This window comes from Hakea prostrata, chromosome 3 (genome assembly GCF_041222555.1).
Source record: "Hakea prostrata isolate BN-2017 chromosome 3, UWA_Hpros_2, whole genome shotgun sequence".
Taxonomy (NCBI): Eukaryota; Viridiplantae; Streptophyta; class Magnoliopsida; order Proteales; family Proteaceae; genus Hakea; species Hakea prostrata.
In genome coordinates, this window is record NC_142602.1 from 22,660,218 (window position 1) to 22,681,693 (window position 21,476).

Here is a 21,476-nt window from a genome sequence, read left to right on the forward strand (position 1 = left end):
GGGGGGGGGAAAGATGGGGGGAAGGGGGGGGGAAAGGTGGGGAGGAAAGATCATGATCCAAAGGATCGATAGTTCAACTGACAAGCAAATGACTTTCTCAAAGCATAGGAGTGGATAGTTGAAAGGCAAAAGAGTTAGCGATCCTTTGTGATGCCAAAGTTGGTCTAATGATCTTCTCTAGCACAGCACTAGAAAGCTACATGATTTTGCAAGTACAAGATATTCTTCCTTGTGCTTCTCGATTTGCTATTCTAGGGTTTGATCTACCATTCTAGGGATCGATAGTTCGATTGACAAGCAAATGACTTTCTCAAAGCATAAGAGTGGATTGTTGAAAGGCAAAAGAGTTAGCAATCTTTTATGATGCCAAAGTTGGTCTAATGATCTTCTCCAGCACAGAACTGGAAAGCTATATGATTTTGCAAGTGCATGATCTTCTTCATTGTACTTCTCGATTTGCCATTCTAGGGTTTGATCTACCATTCTAGGGTCCTGTTTGCTATTGTAGGGGTCAACGCCCCCCCCCCCCCCCACTCCCAACCAAAAAAAAAATGAGAGGGAGTGATGGAGATGGTTGTTTCTGTGAGTTGTACGGTGCTTGGTTCAGGATGGATGGTTTATTAGTCCAACTTAACATGATAGCATGAGCAACATTTGCTAGGATGGAGCATTCTAACAAACTCCAACCAAAACCAACCTAAATCAAAACTGAAAACCCAATCAACCTTGTGGTGCCAATGTGCAAGATTTGGCTGGTTTAAATGGTTTAGTGTGAGGGATTGTGGCTTAGTTGGCAAGTCACGAATGATTGACACTTCTTTGAGGTCAAGGTCCCTCATTAAGTCGATAATTCTAAGCCGACTGCTAACTTAGACTTAAAGTATCGGTATTGATTATGGCATCAGTCATGTGTTTTTAAGAAACATGTTCCTCACACATGCCCTTAAGAAAAATGAAGAAAAAGAAACATATAGGTATTATATCGTATCATATATGCTTCAAAGTTCAAACCTATGCTTTCATTACAAGTTAACCGAGAAAAGGTTTACAAGAAATAAAATAAACCTTATATGGGCTTAGGGTTTGAGGGCGAGTAACGAGCCCAGAAAGACCAGGAGCTTAGGCCCATTCTCCTAGAACCTAGTGATAATGGTATGGTCACTAGTAGAAATACCTAAAATCGTTTTTCTCAACACTGAAACGATCGGCGTTAGGGTTTCTACTGGTGGTAGGGAAAGGAAACCGAAAAGAGAAGAAGATGATTAAGCCGACGAAAGCTGCCCCAAGGGGCAAGAAGAAGGGAGCTAGCTTCGTTGTTGACTGTGCAAAGCCCGTTGAAGACAAGATCATGGACATTGCATCTTTGGAGAAGTTCTTGCAGGAGAGGATCAAGGTCGGAGGCAAGGCTGGTGCCCTTGGTGATTCTATCACCATCACTCGTGATAAAAGCAAGGTCACTGTTACCTCTGACAGCTCCTTCTCCAAGAGGTATAGTGTAACATTTTTATTCATGCACTTTTTAGTTCCTCTGCAGATTTATTCTTTTCGTCTGCTTTGCGTTATAGATGAATAATCGATATGATATTGGTGTGGGTTGGTTGTAAATATATAACTTTCCTCCAGCCACGCTTTAATAACATTATTGTGTGGATTTGAAATGGGAAATCTTCGTTGGATCTGCTTAAAAGCTGTTTCAATGGTTTTTCTTGCAGTTGATACGAATTTGGAATCGCATTCAGAATGTAGGATTTGCTAATTTTTGTTGTGTCGTTCCTTGGTTTCTTTTTCTTAGTTAGAGTGGATGATGTTTGTGTTCATTTGTTTCTTGCTCGTTGGGTTTAAGATTGTGATGGTACCAATCCTCCTGGATGTCGGCATAGCATGTTAAAATATAGCTGTTGAAGTGTTTTTTCTTGCTCGTTGGGTTTAAGATTGTGATGGTACCTAATTCCTTGGATTGTTCTGGCATTAGCATGTTAAAATATAGCTGTTGAAGTGTTTTCCAGGTAATGCTTTCAATTTAGGATTACAATGTTATCCCCATTTGCCATGGCCACGGTAGAGAGACTTTTATTCAGCCGTGGTTCTAAGAGGAGTAAGATTTTTCTTTATTTAGATGGGAGAGAGAGAACACAAACCTGCTTGGCTACTTACTCGATTAAAAAATCATCATTGAGGACATTGCTTCGATGCTGACTTGATGTTAAAGCATTTTCAGTTAGAACATGCATTAGATACACTTTGATTTCTTTTATTTTGTTGACTGGACTTCTCCAGTATCTGATTCTTTTCAGGTTGGCCTCGTAGCAAAGAATACTTAGTGGTGAAATATTATTCCTGAAATATTTTGCCATCCTATATCTAATTTTATCTGCCTAAGCCGATTTGCCATGTTGGGTTGCATTTACATGGTGGGGAAACTCGGGGTTGGTTGGTTGGAGGTGAGTAGTTTCTAGGTCCTTGAGAATTGAATTCCTAATAATGAAACAGAGGGCATGCCTTCCTCCCCTGGTTTGATTTCGTATTAATCCCGATGCTATTTTCTCGCCAATTTCATAACTTAAATGACTTGAATGGTAGACGATGTGAAATTTGGGCTTAGTTCTCACAATGTACTAAGTGGATGTTTGCTTCTTCTTGTTGTTTATTGTTAGTAGTTTATTAATACTTCTTATAAGTTCCTCTTTTGTTTTGTTTTTTGGGAGGTATAGATATAGAAGTTTGTTTGAAATTGATTTGTCGTCTTGGTAAATCTTGGTTATGGACAATATTTTTTGTCTTTTATTATGAAATTGTATTCATTCTGGTCTCATTTAATTAAAAACAATTGAATTTTCGTGTGTATAATTCCAGATACTTGAAGTATCTAACAAAGAAGTATTTGAAGAAGCATAACGTGAGGGATTGGTTGCGGGTAATTGCATCAAACAAAGACCCAAATGTCTACGAGTTACGATACTTCAACATTGCTGAGAATGAGGGTGAAGAAGAGGACTGATTTCTGTGTTCCTTCTCAATTGCTCAGCTTTTGTAGGGACATGGTACGTTGTCACCAGTTTTGTTTGAAAGAAATTATCAATACTCCTGATTTAGCTCAATTATTCCATTATTGTTGCACTAAGCTTGTTACATTGAGTATAGTAAGCCGGTATGTATCTTTTTGTTTCATTAATTTTTTGTGATGCTATTTTATCTTCTACTCTTTAGGTTATAATGAGTGGATTGGAAGGGTACTGAACTAGTGAACAGCTGCCTAATAAATTCATCAAACTGTAAATGGCAAAAGCACTTGTTTCACTTGAACACAATCTTACAGTCTTGGTTATATTTGGGTAGTTTTAGTTTATGTTTAAAGGATGTGATTTCTGAGTGGGATGGCTCACCTCTAATGGGGTATAGGTCTCATCTATGAGTTAGATGGTTAAGTTATCTTGATTACGATTGTCAGTGTGTAGAACTTTACTGATACTCTATCAACCTTATTAGATCAATGAAGGTAAATGATGTAGAAAACTTAAGATGTGTTTGGTGACGTTTTCATTGAACAGTTCTGATATTCTGTTCTTCAAGAAAAACCCGGTTTGAAAAGTGTTCTGCTGAAGGATTTTTGCAGAACATGTAAGATTTGTTTTTTTGAGTGAACAGAAGGTGAAGGTCTTCTAGGCCACTCCAACTCCTGCTCGTGAAACCCCCTCTGCCTTCTCTGACCCATGCCCTTGAATTGAGAATTGAAAAATATTTTCAGAATCGATTTATCAAATGTTTATTTTTAAACAAAGAATGGTCTCCAAATAGGTGACATGAAAAACTGTTGTACATAAGAACTGGCATCATAGAAAGAAAACATTACCATGGATGTATAAATTCAGTTCAGTGACGATTCTTTCTTTTTCCCTATCAAAAGTTGATATTTGACATTCAATAATGTTGCTGGTGTTTTTATAATGCATTTAGCAGTGTTTAAGTTTAACTACATTGGTACCCTGCACAGTTGGTAGCATTACATTACTAATCCCTAGTATGGATGAATATGTACTTTCTTTTGGTATTCCAAAGTTCATCTTCAAATTTGGAATTTTCTTTGAAAACTCTTGCTCGAATGTTTTAACTACATGGTAATGGGAACACTAGAGTCCAAGACACGAAGGAAAGAATCATCCTCGGTTGATTTGAATGATTTTATAGAGTTAAGCTTTCTCAATAATCTGTTTCACGGAATGATAAACAAACAATTTCAAAGCCTATGGTGCTCGATATTAGATGGACATCGTGGATTCCACTAAATCCCAGTCGCTTGAACTATAGTTCAAAGAAAAATCAGTTTTTCACTTAATTTGTGTTGATCGTATACGTGATGAAGAACAAGAACAAGAAATGCATAAAAGAAGACAAGGAGATACACAACATTGATTACGGAGTTTGGTCATAAGACCTACGTCTATGGGACTCTAGATTGAGTTTGATTCATTATGAGAAAAGTTTGAAAACCTTACAGATCTTGGGTAGAAACAATGCAAAAAAAAGGGTAATCAAAGAGAATCAAACTCCGCCTCTGATTGCCTTCAAATGCACATCAATCGCCGGAAAATCCTTTGAGTTGCAACGGCAATGCCTTCCATCGGAGCAAGATCGCACGAACAATAGGAAGAACAGAGAAGAAAGAAAACCCTTAAATTCGAACCCACGGTGATGAGCTTCACAATTCCTTTCAAACCAACCCAAATACATATATACAAAGGAATGAACCAAACCGGTTCACCAAATGGCTCACCCGAACCACAAAATGACAGATTTAACCCTTACAATTTGGTTATATGTGCACATGGTGTTTTGAGCAACATGGATTTAATAGAATCCATGTGGTGTCCATCCAATGTTGGGCACCACAATGTCAAGAGCACTAGCCTAGCAAAATCCCTAATAAAGCCACGCCCTCAATGGGAATAGGATGTTGGGTTGATGGATTGCGGAACTAAATCTAAATCCGTCATGACCAAGCTCAATTTTCAATTCGGTCCAAGCGAAAGCCGTGATCCTAGATCCAAGACGAAATTTGAAGGAATATCTTACTCCCACTTCCTCCTTTCTTCCTCAAATGCAAGAGTTTGGATCACCTCCTTGAAAAGGGAGAACAATGAGTTTTTTGATATTTCTTAACCATATAACCACGGAAGTGATGGCGACGATATCGCCCTGTCGCTATCGCCCTATCGCTAGGGGGCATGTCCCCCAGTGATACGACATATACCAAATATCGGTGATATATTGCGAAAAGTTGATTTTTCGGCGATATATAGTCAAATTCACCATATTTAACAAAATTTATTTTTGTTTTTCGCCGATTTTTCATTCAATTTTTTGCCAAAGTGATGTAAAACCCCGTGTCTGTCGGCAACAGAATGTAAAGCATGAATCATACTCAACATAATTGTATAATGAATTGTAGACATTAATATTTCTCTTCACCAATTGTGTATTTGTGCTCTTTACATGTTTACATTAGTTTATATGAGTTTTCTAAACTTTCATTTTTGTTAGCATATAGTATGGTATGTGCCAATAAAAAAACATTAGATTAAGTGATGTTTTAAGCCAAAATAATGCTTCCAATGTGTTTATTAACCTCAAATTAGATTACATGCAACAAAATTCAAAGCAAAATAACCTTAAATACCCGCCAAAACCAGGGGTCAAATTTTTATCGACCACCCTACCAAAAATCGACAACATGTCGGCAAAATGTCTTCGTGTCGATGGTGTCGCCAATCACCAACATGGCAACACTGTCTGATATTTTGGACCTTACATACAACAAGGGTGGGACCCACGTGGGACTCACTAGGGTATTACATTTGATCCATTTTATTATCATTCAAAGGTAGGTTTTAAGTTTTAACGGTTTTGGGCGATTGAAAAACGTCAAAAAAGGGTACATTGTTGTTTCTAGAAATGTGAGCTGACCCCAAACCCAAATGCCATTCACCAGAAAAGTGGGAATAGAGCTTTTTACCCTAAAAAAAATGAAAAAGGAAAAAAAAGAGAGTTGATAGAAGATAGAACCCTCCTCCGAGTCATCCGCGTGCACCTCACTCTAACAAGTAACAACGCAACGTAACTATCTTCATATGTTTTTGGTGGGAGACAACGACGTCAATACAAATTCTTTCTTTCCACTCAAAGCGAGGAAGATTTGTAGTTTTGTACCCTGCTTCCTGCATTCCCTGTGGAAAACTTGTGTTCTACTCCAATCGGACCAATCGACGTTCTTCCCTCTCGTCCAGAGCATAGCTTGAGCCCCCTAATGGTGCTCTGCAAGAGAAGAGACTAGTAGAGGTTGGCAGAGATCCAAGACGAGAAGCTTCTTTAATGGGTTCTGCTACGCTTCCCGTTTTTGTCCCTTCAAAGCCCACCTCCTCGCCCAAACCAGACGAAGATCCTCCTAACGCTTCCACTGCCCTCCTCTCCCTCAACACCGACTCCTCCTCTTCCTCCCAAAATCACCCTCCTCAGAAACCTACCCCTGCAATCCTCTTCATTGCCCTTCTTTCCATCACTTCCATCTCCCTCGCTGCCACTGGCGCCTTTGCCTTCCTCTTCTTCTCTTCATCTCGCAGCCCCAAATCAGAAACCACCGCTCGACCCCTCACCAAGCTCGATCATCCCATTGTTCTCCTCATCTCTTCCGATGGGTTCCGATTTGGGTATCAATTCAAGACCCCTACACCCAACATGGGTCGTCTGATCGCCAATGGCACGGAGGCTGAGTTGGGTCTCATCCCTGTCTTCCCAACTCTTACTTTCCCTAACCATTACTCCATTGTTACGGGTCTCTACCCAGCTTATCATGGCATCGTCGAAAATTATTTCACCGATCCTGTCAATGGCGATGCTTTCAACATGCACAGTCACGAAACCAAGTGGTGGTTAGGCGAACCCTTGTGGGAAACCGTAGTCAATCATGGAAAGAATGCTGCTACCTATTTCTGGCCAGGCTCCGAGGTACACAAAGGTTCCTGGAACTGTCCTTCGAATCTCTGTAAATATTACAATGGTTCCGTGTCTTTTGAAGAACGAGTTGATACAATTCTGGGTTACTTCGATCTCCCCAGTAATGAGATCCCTGTGTTCATGACTCTGTATTTCGATGACCCAGATCGTCAAGGTCATAAGGTTGGACCTGACGATCCGCAGATCACCGAAGCAGTTGCCAGGATTGATAGAATGATTGGGAGATTGATTGAAGGGCTGGAAAAAAGAGGGATTTTTGAGGATGTTTCCATAATTATGGTAGGTGATCATGGAATGGTTGGTACCTGTGATAAAAAGCTCCTCTATCTGGATGATCTCGCCCCCTGGGTGGATATTCCGAAGGAATGGGTTCAGTCCTATACTCCTCTGCTTTCGATTCGGCCTCCTGCAGGTGTTTCACACTCAGATGTTGTAACCAAGATGATGAATGGCTTGAGCTCTGGAAAGGTTGACAATGGGAAGAATCTCAAGGTTTTCCTTAAGGAGGATCTTCCTGAACGACTTCATTATGTTGAGAGCGACAGAATTTCACCCATTGTAGGACTAATTGCAGAAGGGTTCAAGGTGGAGCAGACTAGATCCAAGAGGAAAGAATGTGGAGGAGCGCATGGATATGACAATGCATTCTTCTCCATGAGATCCATCTTCATTGGTCATGGACCTCAGTTTGCCAGAGGTCGCAAGGTCCCATCATTCGAGAATGTCCAGATATACAATTTAGTCACTTCTATCCTGAAAATACAGGGAGCCCCTAATAATGGGTCAGCTTCGTTTCCAGAAACTATTCTTCTGTCCAGCCCCTGATATCCAGTTAATTAATATTCTTAGAGGGATGCCTGTTTGAACAGTTAGGGTGAACACAGAGCAACATGAATTATCACGGACCTAATGCATTATATCTGACTGAAACACTGCAGCAATGGGTTTTCTGAGCTTTTAAAGTTAGACCAGACTGGGTTTTGCAGCAGTGAAATATTGTTGAATCTGTTGATAAAGGCATCCTTGTAACTCTCTTCCATCCATCTTTGATTGTTGCTGAAGGGGTCAGCCGTTGGAAGATTGTAACCCAGCATTGTAGTTTAAAATTTGAAATTTTGTAAAGTGATATATTGGAACTTGATATTCTTATGTTACAACATTAATGTTATATACCATTCTTTCTGCAAGACTAATGGAAAACCTAGCTATGTTAGTAATGATTTGGTTGCACAATGCAACAGTTCAGTATCTATGGACTTTTAAAAGGCCAAAACCTGTGAGGAACTATCTTTGATTTTTGACTGCGCTGCTGTGGTTTTGGGTTTTTGTACATTGCTATTGTATGTTATTAAGTTTGCCAGTAGATGACATGTTGATGGAAATGTCCCAACAAAATAGTCTGACTTGGTTTTCTCTGTTACTTGGTTAAATAGAGGGCTGATTTGATTATATTGAAGGGTGTTGTATCAGAAGGGGAAAGGGGAAAGCACAGGGGAGATTATTGTTATGGTCATTTCATATCAATCTAGTATATGAGCAATTTGTGCTGTCAAACTAGGGTCAGAAGAATGGTTTTCCTGTCATATCCTCTTGATCAGGCTTGATGCCTTCGCTTTGTTCTCCAGATATGTTGTAGTTACACTTTACACAGGAAATGTTTGACAAATTCCATTGATTTCTGGATTGTGAAATAAGAGATTCTTCATTGTATAAGTCAATGCAATGTTGAATGGTTTCTGTGATCTTTAACAAACAAAAGCATTGACATATTGATGCCTTTGTTCATGGTAAAGTTACAAAGGTCAGCAATTAGTTTCAGTTTGCTGGTTGGAGGGTTGTCTGACTCATTCGCATGTTAATTTATCAAAATTTTATTCAATCAAGAACATCTTCCACTTCCACACCTCTATTCTGTTCGCAGTTTATCCTGGGTTTCCCGAACTATTTTATCTAACTGGGATGCAGATTGTCAATCTAAATTGCCAAGAGCCCTCCTGGCAAGGGTTGATTCTGAAATGATCCAGATGTTGTAACTGAACTTCTTGCATTGTGGGAGCTTTCTTAACTAAAATATCTCTAAAAAGGAAAAGAAAAGCCCCTACATGACTTAGATCTTTGGTCTGCAAATTGTTGGTGGTTCACACAACTTGGAGAACCACTAATTCCTTTCGTGTGAGCTAGGAAGTCAAGAAGTGACGAAAAATGTGACCTTTGAACAAAATCAAGGGGCTGGGAGTTTTTTCAACACTTGTTTCATCTGAAATGCTTTTTAACTGCTATCCGTTTTCTAAAACCTTTCTGCCACTGAGCTCAGTCAAGAAAAAAAAGAGGAAATATTTCACTTCCTTTCATAAATATTGTCTTAAATTTTTTGACCTTTTAGAATCCCATCGAGATTCCATTTCTGTATCTGCGAACGCGTGGCGGCAAGTTCCTTTATTGTAATTTCCGGAAGGAGGAGGAGTCAAAATTGTGGACAGGGTTCCTCACACGATTCCCACACAACGCAGTTCGCGAGATAAAACCCAGAGTCACAGAAGGAGACGTGGGGGCCTGGGAGTTTAACTTCGGCTACCTTCTAATCTCTCCCATGGCCGAACTTCTTCGGTTACCTTCTTATCTATTCCGGCATTCCTCTCCTTTGCTACACTCCGCTTGCTCTTTCCGACTGAACATCAGATCGAAGCGATACCCAGATGGCTGGATTTGCTCCGCTGCAGATTCTGCCGCTACACCTGCTCCACTCTTCTTCAGACAGACAAGGCGACTACTTTCTTCTAAGGTGGGTGATAGGTCTGTCTCAATGCCTCCCCACTCCCAAATTCTCTTTTAATTGAGATAAAACCTTACCCGTTGGAAATCCTCTTCTTCCTGCAACAATTTTACCCAATTTTACCTACCCTCTGCCGTTTTAGTAGAATACTGTGCACCCATTGCATTTTTTTTCTTGGGCTTCTGCAATTTGCTGTAAATAGCTCTCTTAGAATTATGAGCACCCATTGAAGCTCTTCCGCTTCTGCTATAATTAGAATTTACTTTTCCGGATAATTTGAATGGATGATTAGGTTCCCATGTCTTCGTTCTGTTATATTATACTTCTAGCCACTTGATATGCAATTTCAGAAATTCTGGCTTTTAGTCCTGTTTTGTGTATGATCTGGTGCGTAACTTGTCTTTCGCCAATGTGAGTATCTTTTTCAACGTATTTCGTTGTTTATTACGTGTTTCATCCCCTTTCAAAAGCATACACTTTTTATTTTAGTTTCTTTATAACCTCCCGCGAACTCTACCATGATTTCTTACCCCCAAAGAATATCCTACTATGGTATTATCATGCTTGCAGAGGCTTGGTCAATTTGGGTACTTCTTAATTCATCGTCAAAAAAAAAAAATGAGTACTTTTTTCATTCTGAGCCTGTATCTTTGTTGTGTTGGTTGTGAAATTAAATTTTGGTTTTATTTAGAAATTTCTACCTTTCCTCAGAATGACCAGGATTGACAATTTTTTTTTTTTTTTTTTAAACTTCTCGTTTTTCTCCTTCTGAGACTTGATGTGGTCGATTGTTTTTTGCTCTTTCTTCATCCATGTTTCTTTACATATATCCCATTAATGAGATAATAATATGGCATGACTGTGTTACATGGGGCATGCTTTTCAGTGCCAGACAATTTTAGCCTTAAACTTGTTGATGAATATCTGAAATTTACATTTGTTGTTTCCTTTGATTTACGATGCAATGCAAAAATATGCACTATGCTATTATCTTCTCATTTCTCATCATGCATATGTTCAATATTTCACTGCAGGTACATGCAACGATTGCTGAAACCGATCAGCCTAAATGGTGGGAAAAGAATGCTGGCCCAAATATGATTGATATTCATTCGACAGAAGAATTTTTAAGAGCTTTAAGTGAAGCTGGAGAAAAGTTGGTTATTGTAGAATTTTATGGCACTTGGTGTGCCTCTTGCCGAGCACTGTTTCCCAAGGTTACCACAAATTCTGTTTTTCAGTAGACATAATTACTTCATTTAGTGTCTTCATAGTATCCTTTTCCTTTTATGCCTACATCTGCCCCCAATCTTGAAAGCAGTAACTTCTTAGTTTCCAACATGGAAAAATCTCTAAAAACCAAGAAGTATCATACGAAAATGTATTGACGAATAAAACTTGAAACATAATGAGGAATAAGAGGGTGGGCAGTGCATTTTTTATTTTTTGGATGAATAAACTATCATTGCCAAAACCCTCTAAAGGGGAAGCAAGAAAATATACAAGGAGGGAGAAGGGGGGAGGAGAGATAGTCTTTAGCTAATAGGCTGAAAGGTTGAAGCTGAACCCCAGGTAACAACAGTGAGCTTATTCGTTAAGGTATCCTCAACTGGGGATGGGGGGAATAATTGGAGCTTGTTGGAGAAATCAAAGCAGCTCGAGTCGAAGGACCTACAGTTGGAGGTCGATCTCCCAAGGTTTTGCTTCCACCATAAGTGATGAATGGCAGCTCTGAAGACCAACTTACTGACAAGATCACAAATAGAAGAGCTAGGGAAGGATCTTAGGATCTAGAACCAGTCTTCAGCAAACCCTTTGGAGTGTCTAGAGCAGGACAAATGGAGGACAAGACCTTTCCGCAGATGTAGCAGGAGAAGGCGGCAACGAAGAAAAGATGGTTTAGGCCTTCCATGCTATTCCAACAGATAATGCAATTAGGGCTACTGGTGACATGGTGGTGGATAAGGAATGACCAGGTGGGAAGGCAATGATTGAGATATCTCTAGAGAGTGAAGGGGTGACAAGGAATGTGACCTTTGAACCCATCCAAGAGTATGTTAGGGACTGTTTGAGCAAGGGTACGGAGGCTAAGGAGGTGGGTGCCAAATGATTTTTTCCTAAGGGAGGGTGCAGAGGGTGGGGAGAGAGTTCCAAACTTGTATGAGACCCAAAGGGGAAGGAGTCAAGGGGTCCATGAGCCATTAGTGATAAAGGCAGAAAGAGTGATAAACTTGGGGTTGCGGTTGCGTGAATCATAGACTATAGGCAGTCCAAAGATGTTAGAGAATACCAAGCGGATGTCAAGGGTTGAGCCAGGAGATTGAGGAACCATTTGAGACCCAGGTGGAGATAGCCCAAAGAGCAAGAGGTCTAAAGAGAAGAATTTCCTAAAACCTAGAAAGGATAAGAGAGGAGGGAGATAGTCCAGATGGAGTCAGATTGGAAAACATGAGAGTAGACCCAATTAACCCAAATAGAGTTGTGTTTGGAGGAGATTTTCCCGATTCGTTTCATCAAGCTAGCGAAATTACAGTCATAAATTCGGTCCAAGACCTCTTTTTGCTTTGAGTTGATAGATAGCCAACCAACTGGTGGGTTGGGTTGGCTCATGGTCTAGAGAAGGCACAAAAGAGGGCCTCCATGACCCTAATGGTGGCTTTACCGATGGAGAAGATGCCACACTAGTAGATAGAGGAGGATTGGAGGAACGGTTTGATGATGACTACCCTACTAGGGAAGGATAGAAGCTTTCCCTTTCAGAGTTGGAGTTTCTTCTGGATATTGTCAAGCATAGGGGTACAATGATGGTTGGTGAGTCTCCCAAGGAAGAAAGCCCCATGTAGACAATTGGAATGGAACAAAGAGAGAAACCTATAAGATGGTGGAGGGTGGGCTTTATAGATTCCAAGACACCGGCCAGGAAGAGGGTAGACTTTTCTAGATTAATGTGAAGATCAGAAAGGGATTCAAATAGGGATGGAGAGGAGAGAATGGAGAGGAGAGAATGGAGGAGATGGAAGAGGAGGAAGCTTTAGAGAAGCTCAAGAGGTCATTCACAAATGCGAAGTGGGTTAGATTTAGGGATTTGCAATTGGGAAAGGGGAAGAATGATTCTAGAGAAGACTTCTAAGGCCAGAGAGAAGAGGAAAGAGGAAAGGGGCAACCTGATGGTTCTCCACACACACAAAGGAAAAACCCTGCTGGGGAGCTATTTGTTAAGATGCAGAAGTGAGGGGTTAAATACCTCTACAGTCTACTGTTCAATGGTAAATGAAATTCATTTTCTTCCCCTCAATTTCCTACCACCCTGCTTCTTTACATCCTCTCTCATGTCATCTCTTGTTGAGTTAATTCCTTCGTCTTAGGTGTCCTTCCACTTTTACAATATTTTTTCAATGAATAGAGAATATCATTACCAAGAACCCCAGAGGAGGAAGAGAGAATGTGAGAATAAAAAAGGCAAGAAGAGAGCTATAACCAGAAAGCCAGAAAAAGGGAGAATCTGGACCTAGGATTAACAAACTACCTATTCGCCGGGGTAGCCAAAACTGGGAAAAGGAAAGGGGGAGGAGGAGAGAACGAATAACTGGGGCCAATAAAGAAGAACCGAGACCCATGTAACAATCAATTTGTTCCTTGGGGTATCCAAGACAAGGGGCGGGGGAGCATCTGGTGTCTTAGAGAGGTAGAGGGTCTAATTTGTCTGTCTGATTCTTGAGTTCAAGCCTTTTAAGCATGACTTTTTAATTTGGACAGGCTAGATAAAAACTTGTTTGATGTGATACAGTGAAGTGTGTTCTGACATGTTGGAGCTGGACCATTAGATTGCAATTGTTGTTGGGATTCTGTACTTTGACCCCCCCCAAAAAAAAAAAATATTACTATTCCTCCTTGGTTTGTTTCCGCACCCATTAGAAAACCCTTTTTTTATGGCTTTCTAGGACAAGACGGTTTATTCAGACTGGGGCTTTCAGGGTAGAGAATCGTGGGAGGAAAATCAAGTGGAAAGTAGGAGAGAAATAAAGCAGCAAAAATGGGGGAGAGAGAAGGATGATGGGATTATTTTTGGTTGTTTCTCTAGCCTTTTGTACTTGGGGACTTGGAAAAACTTTTCAAAGTTGCAACTTGGGATTGTAAAATGTAATGTGCATCTGCCAGCCTTGTAACAGTTTTGATATCTGTGGTAGATCCAGGTAATTCTTGAATGAACCAAAATTTTCTTTTCAACCGTTTAACCACTGCCATCTGAGTTCACAGGCTTCAGCAAAAGACAAGGAAGAAGAAAAAGGGGGAAAAGGCAGAAAAATAAAAGGCAAGGGAAAGGGAAAGGGAAAGGGCCGCACCAGAGGATCCCGGTAAAGCTTGGTTTGGTTAAAAAAGTGTGACAAGCCGCTGTAAGGCTTAATGCAATCTGAAAAATCCAGATTATGATGTGAACGCAAGCAAGTCCAATAATCAAATCTGTGATCAGATCTGAGACAAAAGAAGCAATTACATTGCTAAGGAATAAAATTGCATCAATGGAAGTGAAGCAAAGGAAGATGAGACTGATCCTCTTGGGAGGGAGAAGAAGTAGAGAAGAAATTGTGTATGGGATACCAATCCTCCATGCACTGATCAACAACCCCAGAACACTTAAAATGAACTCACATTCCTTACTCATCTGTCTTTTTCATTCTGAAAACTGAGTTTGTTGGTTACAAATAGATAAAGAGAGAAAACAAGGATTCCCATATTGGAATATAAAACCCAAGCCAGACTAACTCAGACACTATCTCCTATTTTTTATGTAGTCTATGCAAAGCAAAACATGATATATAAAATAAACCACTACTGGATTTTTTTTATCAGGCCAAATATCCAGAGTTTCGTTTAGTTATGTTTGGGTTTGGTTTTCCAAAGCTGGTTGTATTGTTCCAACCACTCTGGGGCCAGTGCATCATTTCTTAAAGGTAGGTGGATTCCTTGGATAGGTTATTTTTTCCTCTTTTTCCTCTTCTACTTGCTACTTTCTAGTTCTGATACAGTAAGTCTTGAACTCCTAAAACTGTTTCTTTTCCACCATTAAACAACTTACACGTCCACCCAAGCACTGTCAGGAACCGTATCACATTTTCATCAACCATCATAACTGGTCCCAGTTTGACCCTACACTTTCCTTTTTCTGTTAGTACTGTCATTAACTAAGCTGCAAACTATCTCTCCCTTAACCTGGGGTTAGTTGGAATTCACCCACCCATTGAAGACGACTTCCTTGAGGAACCTTGTCAATTTCTTTTGCTTCCTTAGGTTGTAAAGAATTTTGGGTTGTCAATCACTTTCCTGTTGGAAGACAATCCACTTTTATATGTCGCCTTAGAATAGTTTTCTGAAAATTGTACAGTACTAACAGAACGCTTTTGCTTTCATACTATTTTTCTATGCGTTAGGTTACCGTGCACCCTTGTGCCAAACCCCAATCCAACACACCATTGCAGGGTCGCAAGGGGGAGAGAATTTCAGTTGGTCTGTTATGCTTCTCTATGTGTGCCTTCTTTCTTATACTTCTATGTGGTGATTAGATTAGGAGGCTCTAATATTTCTTTTCCTTTTCTCTTTTTAAGCCAAAATTTCATTGGTTTTGGTGGATGTTAAGCTTTTTTCTTCTCCACTTTTTTCTAGACAAATTGTATTTGTAGAGTAATGGTTGTTAGTTTTGCATCTCTTCTCAACAAAGGCTCTGTTATTTGTAGGTTACTTATCCTCATCACTTCCTATAGGAATTTTTTGATATTATCTTCCAGTTACTGGTGATTTCTTGTCCTGACTTAACTTCATTTCCCTGTCAGCTCTGCAAGACTGCTGCAGAACATCCTGAAATTTTATTCCTAAAAGTGAATTTTGATGAGAACAAGCCTATGTGTAAAAGCTTGAATGTGAAGGTGCTTCCTTATTTTCACTTCTATCGTGGTGCAGATGGGCAGTTGGAGTCATTTTCGTGCTCACTTGCAAAGGTTAGACTTAAATGATTTCGTGGGTCTTTCATTGTGAATCGCTTCAGCACATCTGTACTTAAAATTATGTTTAACATTTCCATCCCCAGCCACTTTATTTCATGCATTCAAATTATACATCCACGTCTGTCTTGAGAGCTTGAAATGAAAAATATAGGAAGAATAAGCATGAGAAAGACCTTTGGAGGTTTTGCTGGGGTGTCTACTTGGACACGTACACATTACTTCTCTCTTCTCTTTCCATTTTCTTAGTCCATGAATTAGATAATATTAAATTTAAGAACTAAGATTTTCTTGTCTTTCCATTTTCTTAGTTCTTGACTTAGATAACAACTAATTTAAGTACTATATGACTCAGTTCTCTTTAGGTTTTCCTGGTCTTTAACTCAGATAACAATTAACTTTAAGATGTTCGACTCTATGGAATCACGGGTTGTACTTGATACTAACTTAATCCAAATTATTCTGGATTCTGAACTGAAATTTCTGTCCTTCAATGAACAAAAACATTTACTCTTCATGGTATGTTAGTTTTACACTATCAGTTTAAGGAAGGGGGGTGGGTGGGTGGGTTAACACATGAGAAGAAGGAAAATAAGGAACATCATCCCCAATATACAAGGATATTCTGTGTAAGATCATCTGCAAGGCATGTACCTTTTTTGTATGTGTCAGACATGCCAGCCTAGTCACTTATTTTTTCAACTCTGAAACCGAATTTTTCATGAAAACTTAAAAAAAGCCTGATGTAGAAGCTAACATTGGACGAATGAGATGCACTTAAAAGAAGGTTGTAACATGTGACTTTCTGTGAGTGGGATTGGGAAGTTACATTGGATCTCCCAGACCGTGCTGTAACATGAGCCTCGTGCAGTGGGATGCTCTGTAATCATATAGTGACATAACAAGTTGGGATACACTATTGAAATTAGAGGGATGAAATGTACATAAAAGAAGGTTAAAACACGAGAATTTCTGAGGTTGAGCCATCTTCTTATCTACGTCTGCATCTGCTTACATTTTTTTGTTGATGTACACTAGTTACAAGAATGTAAACTTGGTTATGCTATTTCATTGATCAAGTTATCAATGCATTCTGCAGTTTCAGAAAATAAAGGATGCCATTGCAACACACAACACTGATCGGTGTAGTATCGGTCCACCCAAAGGCGTTGGAGATCTTAATGTCGCTGGGACTTCCAGAGCTGCAAAGGACAAGACTCTAGATTCTAGTTCAAGATAATCCTTTTTCCTCTATCCTCCAATCACTGGTCTTGTTTTTGTACCTTCTGCTCCAATGCTGATACTCCATGCTCACTGTATGGTGAGAGAGAATTTTTCACTCTTAACTTGTATATGCTTATTATTCTGCGCAGTTCTTTCCAATTTGCAATGTATTATATTTATTTCTTGGCAGAAAGATAAATTCTATTGTATTGAATATTCATTCAATTTACTTCTTTTTTTCCCTACTTGGTATTATTCTCTCCTCTCTTCTTTAGGAATGGAGAACTTTTGGTAGTTACTTCTAGAGTGAAAACAGTTCTGATTATTGAAAGAACCATGCACTGGGTTGTTTCATGGTAGCTCAGCTACCAAACACCTAGTGATATTTGGGCACCAAATGCTTTAGGTGCTGAAATGATTGAATAAAAGGTGATGTGTGGGGAGCCACTATCAGTCATGATTTCTGGCTGGTGGGTCTGACTTAAAAACATACATTGAACAATGTACAGACCAAGTTGTGAAAGATGTATGATCTTAGCCATTCTATCCAGTACTGAATTGCAATCCCCATCTCTTCCTCTTTCCTACTTTTTCTTTTCCTTGTGTGTGGTGTATGTCATTATGCTTTTGGTTTATCTCTGTTGGTGAGCGAGATTGTAGGGAATTTCTGAAAGTCTGATCCAGCACAAGCTGGTTCCTTATGGGTGGGGCTGTATGAGTCCCTGCTCTAACTTGTGTATCAACTTTGTATGAATAGCTCTACATTTTCTTCTTTCAAAGCTTGACAATAGAGTAGGATTGAGTTCCAAACTGTTTACCATGGCCCTGATTTTTTTATTTTTTTTTTTGGTGTTTTTCCTTCAAGAAAGGAATAGGTAGAGAGGTAGGGGTGTGGAAATAGAAAATGATATTTCCTTGTTTCATTCTTCATTAGACTGAGGTCTGATGACAAAGGGAGAAACCATCACCTTTGTTGTTGTTGGTTGGGACTCCTAGGGCACCAGAGAGGCAGATTTAATTCCATATGGAATGGTAAGGAGAAACTTTCTCCTCCATTATTTTCTTCCTTTTGTCCACTTCTCTCGAACTCATTCTATAGGTCCAAATTGATGCGTTGTTTTATTAGGTTATAATCAAGGACAGGAGAAAAGTATCTATTGAATTGGTATTTTCTTGTTGGTTACCAACAAGAACATGTGGCTGCACAATTCAGGGATTTAGTGGATGCCATGTCTTATTCTTTACTTCAAATTTTTTATATTCTTTACTTCAATTTTTTTATTCTTTACTTCAATTTTTTTTATTGAAAGAAAATTTTTATATACTAAAGAAGGAAAAATGCTCAGTCCACTGTCACAAGAGACATGTAGCCATTAATAGGGGGGATTTTATTTTTAATTTTTTATTTTCTATTTTATAACAAAACACAATAGTCACTTTAAAGAGAGGGGGGAAGCGTGGATTCTGCTTCTGTTGAGGGTAGTGTAAATAAAAAACTATCTTAGTATATTTCATTCCCATCGCCATACAATTAAGAGGTAATGCTAATTTGAGGTTTAAAAAAAAAATCTCTAACTTGAGGGAAATGAGAGGATAGGTTTTCTAAGCACAAGGTGTGGGTGTGGGAATTAAATATGTTGAAAGTGATTTTTTTTCCTAAGTTATTAGGCAAGTAGGATACATTACCATCATCATATCTACCTGCTTTAGTCTCACATGGTTTTTATAAGACGTCGTTGATGTATTTTTCTTTGTTATTTGAAATATAATTCACTTTTTTACTATTTAAGAAATTTGTATTAGAAAAATTTATCATAAAAAACTATGTGAAAAGATGATCATATAAAAATCTAAAAAGAATGAAGAAAACACCAACTGGATGAAAATCATCTCATATCGAAGAGAGTTGATGCTTAGCTATGAAGATATTGTAATAACAAAGATGCATAAAATAAGTCATGAAGAAAACACCAATGCTGGAGGGAAATCATCTCATATCAAGAAGAGTTGACACTTAGCTATGAAGATATTGTACTGACAAAAATAAAATACATTAAAATCATGAAGGAAGCCGAATATATGTGTCAAGAAATGGCCTACTTTGAAGGCATGGTTTGTCATTGGTGTCAAACTAAATAGTAAGCTTACATTTGTAGCCTTTTCACACCTTTGCACATAAAAAAATAAAATCATTTTATCATAGAAAATTGTATAAGTTTAAGAACCTTCAGTTTTAGTCACAACTCCTAAGATGTTATTGAGAAAATCATGAAAAAGAATTTCTCAATTTTGTATTTCCATAATTACATAGTATTTGATAGTTATCAATATCAATAAAAAATATCAATGAGCTATCCTAAATAAAGATTTGCCTTTGTTTCTTCATATATTTAGGTATTTCTTGTTGTTCTAATTGTTTCCAACTTTAACTTGCATTGTTCAATCGGTCTTTTCTCTAAAGGGTTATTATGTAACAAATGCATGATATCTACTCAAACACTCGTGAATTTTATCATCAACTAATGATATTAATTTCACAATACAACACTTTCCTATCCGAATTATTTGAAAAGAGCTCCCATTTTTCCATCACATAATCTATCGTTTCCGAATACTCGAGTTCAAATAGATATGTCATCAACATGGTATTATATCGAAGGTGACTAATGATATCAACATGAATTGGTGATAAAATAAATGAAATACATGTACCTCTAATTATGGGAAAAGTAAGTACGTGATCAACACTTCAAAATATAAAATCAAAAGTTCAAATTTCTTTAAAACTAAGATGAACGCTTGTATATATAAAATAGTTATCTTTCTTAATAAACAATTATCGACTTGTAAAAATAAAATAAAAATTTATCAACAACCTTGAAGATCTCAACTTTCTAGATTATTTTGACATACCCTATGCTAACTAGACAGTTGGATTTCCTTAAAAATTCTGAACATGGTCATGTGAAACGTCCTGTGGCTGTCGGTTGAAGAAGGTCTTTGTAATCAGTTATTATAATGGCTTTTTCCTTTTTCTTCTTTCGCATGCCTTTTGGAGTTTGGACCATTCTTCATTATTGACTCCATCATTCCAACTCCTTCAAGAACGGTATTTTTTTAAACTTTCCCAAAGCGTTCAGGGAAGGGAAGCCGTCATCATCATCATCACCCATCCTCCTCGTCCACTGTACTACACCATAAAAGACGCGTGACCCACCGCCGGACGCCAGTTAGGAATTAAATTCCATGATCTTTCTTGCTTGTTTTCGTCAATCTCTATAAATCCATGGAGGCGAACCAGACCTAGTTTCCAATCTGATCTACTCTGTATATCACTGTTTCCTCTGTTTCTTGAAAAACCCATTCATTTACTTCTTCGATTAATACTCCATAAGACTCGAAATCGAAATCGAAATCGAAAACCCTCTTGTTTTTCACTCTATTTGGCACGAAATTGACAGAAGATGGCATCGTACGGCACAATACCAACAGGGTCAACTGGGTCTTCACGCATGGAGTTCATCTCCACGGCCAAAGAGCGAATTCGATTAGGGCTTGGAACTCGACGTCCATGGAGCGAGATGATCCACCGTCATGCCTTAGGAATCCCTGCGAACATGGGTGAAGCAATCTTGCGTGCAAGAACTAACGCTGCTTATTTTCGGATGAACTACACCATCATGGTTCTCTTGATTATCTTCCTCAGCTTGCTTTGGCACCCCATATCTCTGATTGTGTTCGTGGTCATGATGGCTGCTTGGTTATTTCTCTATTTCTTGCGTGACGAGCCTCTGGTTGTAGCAGGAAGAACCATTGGTGACCGGGTGGTGTTGATTGTGTTGTCGGTGGTTACCATTATTGCTCTTCTGCTGACCCAGGCAACGCTGAACATAGTTTTATCGCTGTTGATTGGGTCGGCTGTGGTGTTGCTTCACGCTTCCTTCAGGAAGACAGACGATCTTTTCTTGGATGAAGAAGCCATGGGTTCTGAAGGGAATGGCCTCACACGTCCTCTCTCTGCATCTTCTTAGTAGAACGCATACCAGAGATTTTCTGTTAACCATTCTTCTATGTTTCCTCTAGGTTTGAGTACCACAGCATACCAGAACAAGACATTAGAGAGGTTTTTCTTTTGGGCTGGTAGCGGTTCTTTTGATTGATAAGCTGTTTGCCCTTTTTCTGTATGATTACTGTAGAGAAAAAGAAGTGGAGATTTGTTTTTATTTCTGTGATTAGGTTAGGTTTCGTTGGGTTACTTGGGGATTTGATTTGATTGATTACTCTTCTGTAAAACCTTTAAATTCATTTCACATTTTTCTTAGTTTTTGATTAACCCTCCTGTGCCCTTCTGATATTTGTTTAAAAATGGTTTAGTTTTCTGCAATCAGGGTATTTTCCCTTACATGTGGAAAATGCTGAAGCCAAATGGTGAAATGTCTGCAACAAAATCGTCAGGTTTTGATTTGCTGGAGGAG

General features: G+C 38.9%; 3 protein-coding genes and 1 pseudogene across 3 annotated transcripts; all 4 read left to right on the forward strand.

Annotated features, from left to right (window-relative positions):
* Positions 1-1,171: 1,171 nt before the first annotated feature.
* On the forward strand, positions 1,172-4,437 carry LOC149021637 (large ribosomal subunit protein eL22z-like). The gene is made up of 2 exons (XM_089149859.1): positions 1,172-1,488; positions 2,854-4,437. The coding sequence occupies exons 1-2, from the start codon at positions 1,259-1,261 to the stop codon at positions 2,996-2,998; spliced, it is 375 nt and encodes a 124-aa protein (XP_089005985.1). The 5' UTR covers positions 1,172-1,258; the 3' UTR covers positions 2,999-4,437.
* Positions 4,438-6,129: 1,692 nt separating this feature from the next.
* LOC149021638 (nucleotide pyrophosphatase/phosphodiesterase 1 pseudogene) lies at positions 6,130-8,207 on the forward strand (annotated as a pseudogene).
* Positions 8,208-9,439: 1,232 nt separating this feature from the next.
* On the forward strand, positions 9,440-17,271 carry ACHT2 (atypical CYS HIS rich thioredoxin 2). The gene is made up of 4 exons (XM_089149860.1): positions 9,440-9,790; positions 10,816-10,998; positions 15,610-15,774; positions 16,877-17,271. Exons 1-4 carry the CDS (start codon positions 9,599-9,601, stop codon positions 17,015-17,017), a joined length of 681 nt encoding a protein of 226 aa, XP_089005986.1. The 5' UTR covers positions 9,440-9,598; the 3' UTR covers positions 17,018-17,271.
* A 2,621-nt stretch (positions 17,272-19,892) lies between these two features.
* LOC149021640 (PRA1 family protein F3-like) lies at positions 19,893-21,454 on the forward strand. The gene has a single exon (XM_089149863.1). It carries the CDS (start codon positions 20,466-20,468, stop codon positions 21,030-21,032), a length of 567 nt encoding a protein of 188 aa, XP_089005989.1. The 5' UTR covers positions 19,893-20,465; the 3' UTR covers positions 21,033-21,454.
* The last annotated feature ends 22 nt before the right edge of the window (positions 21,455-21,476 follow it).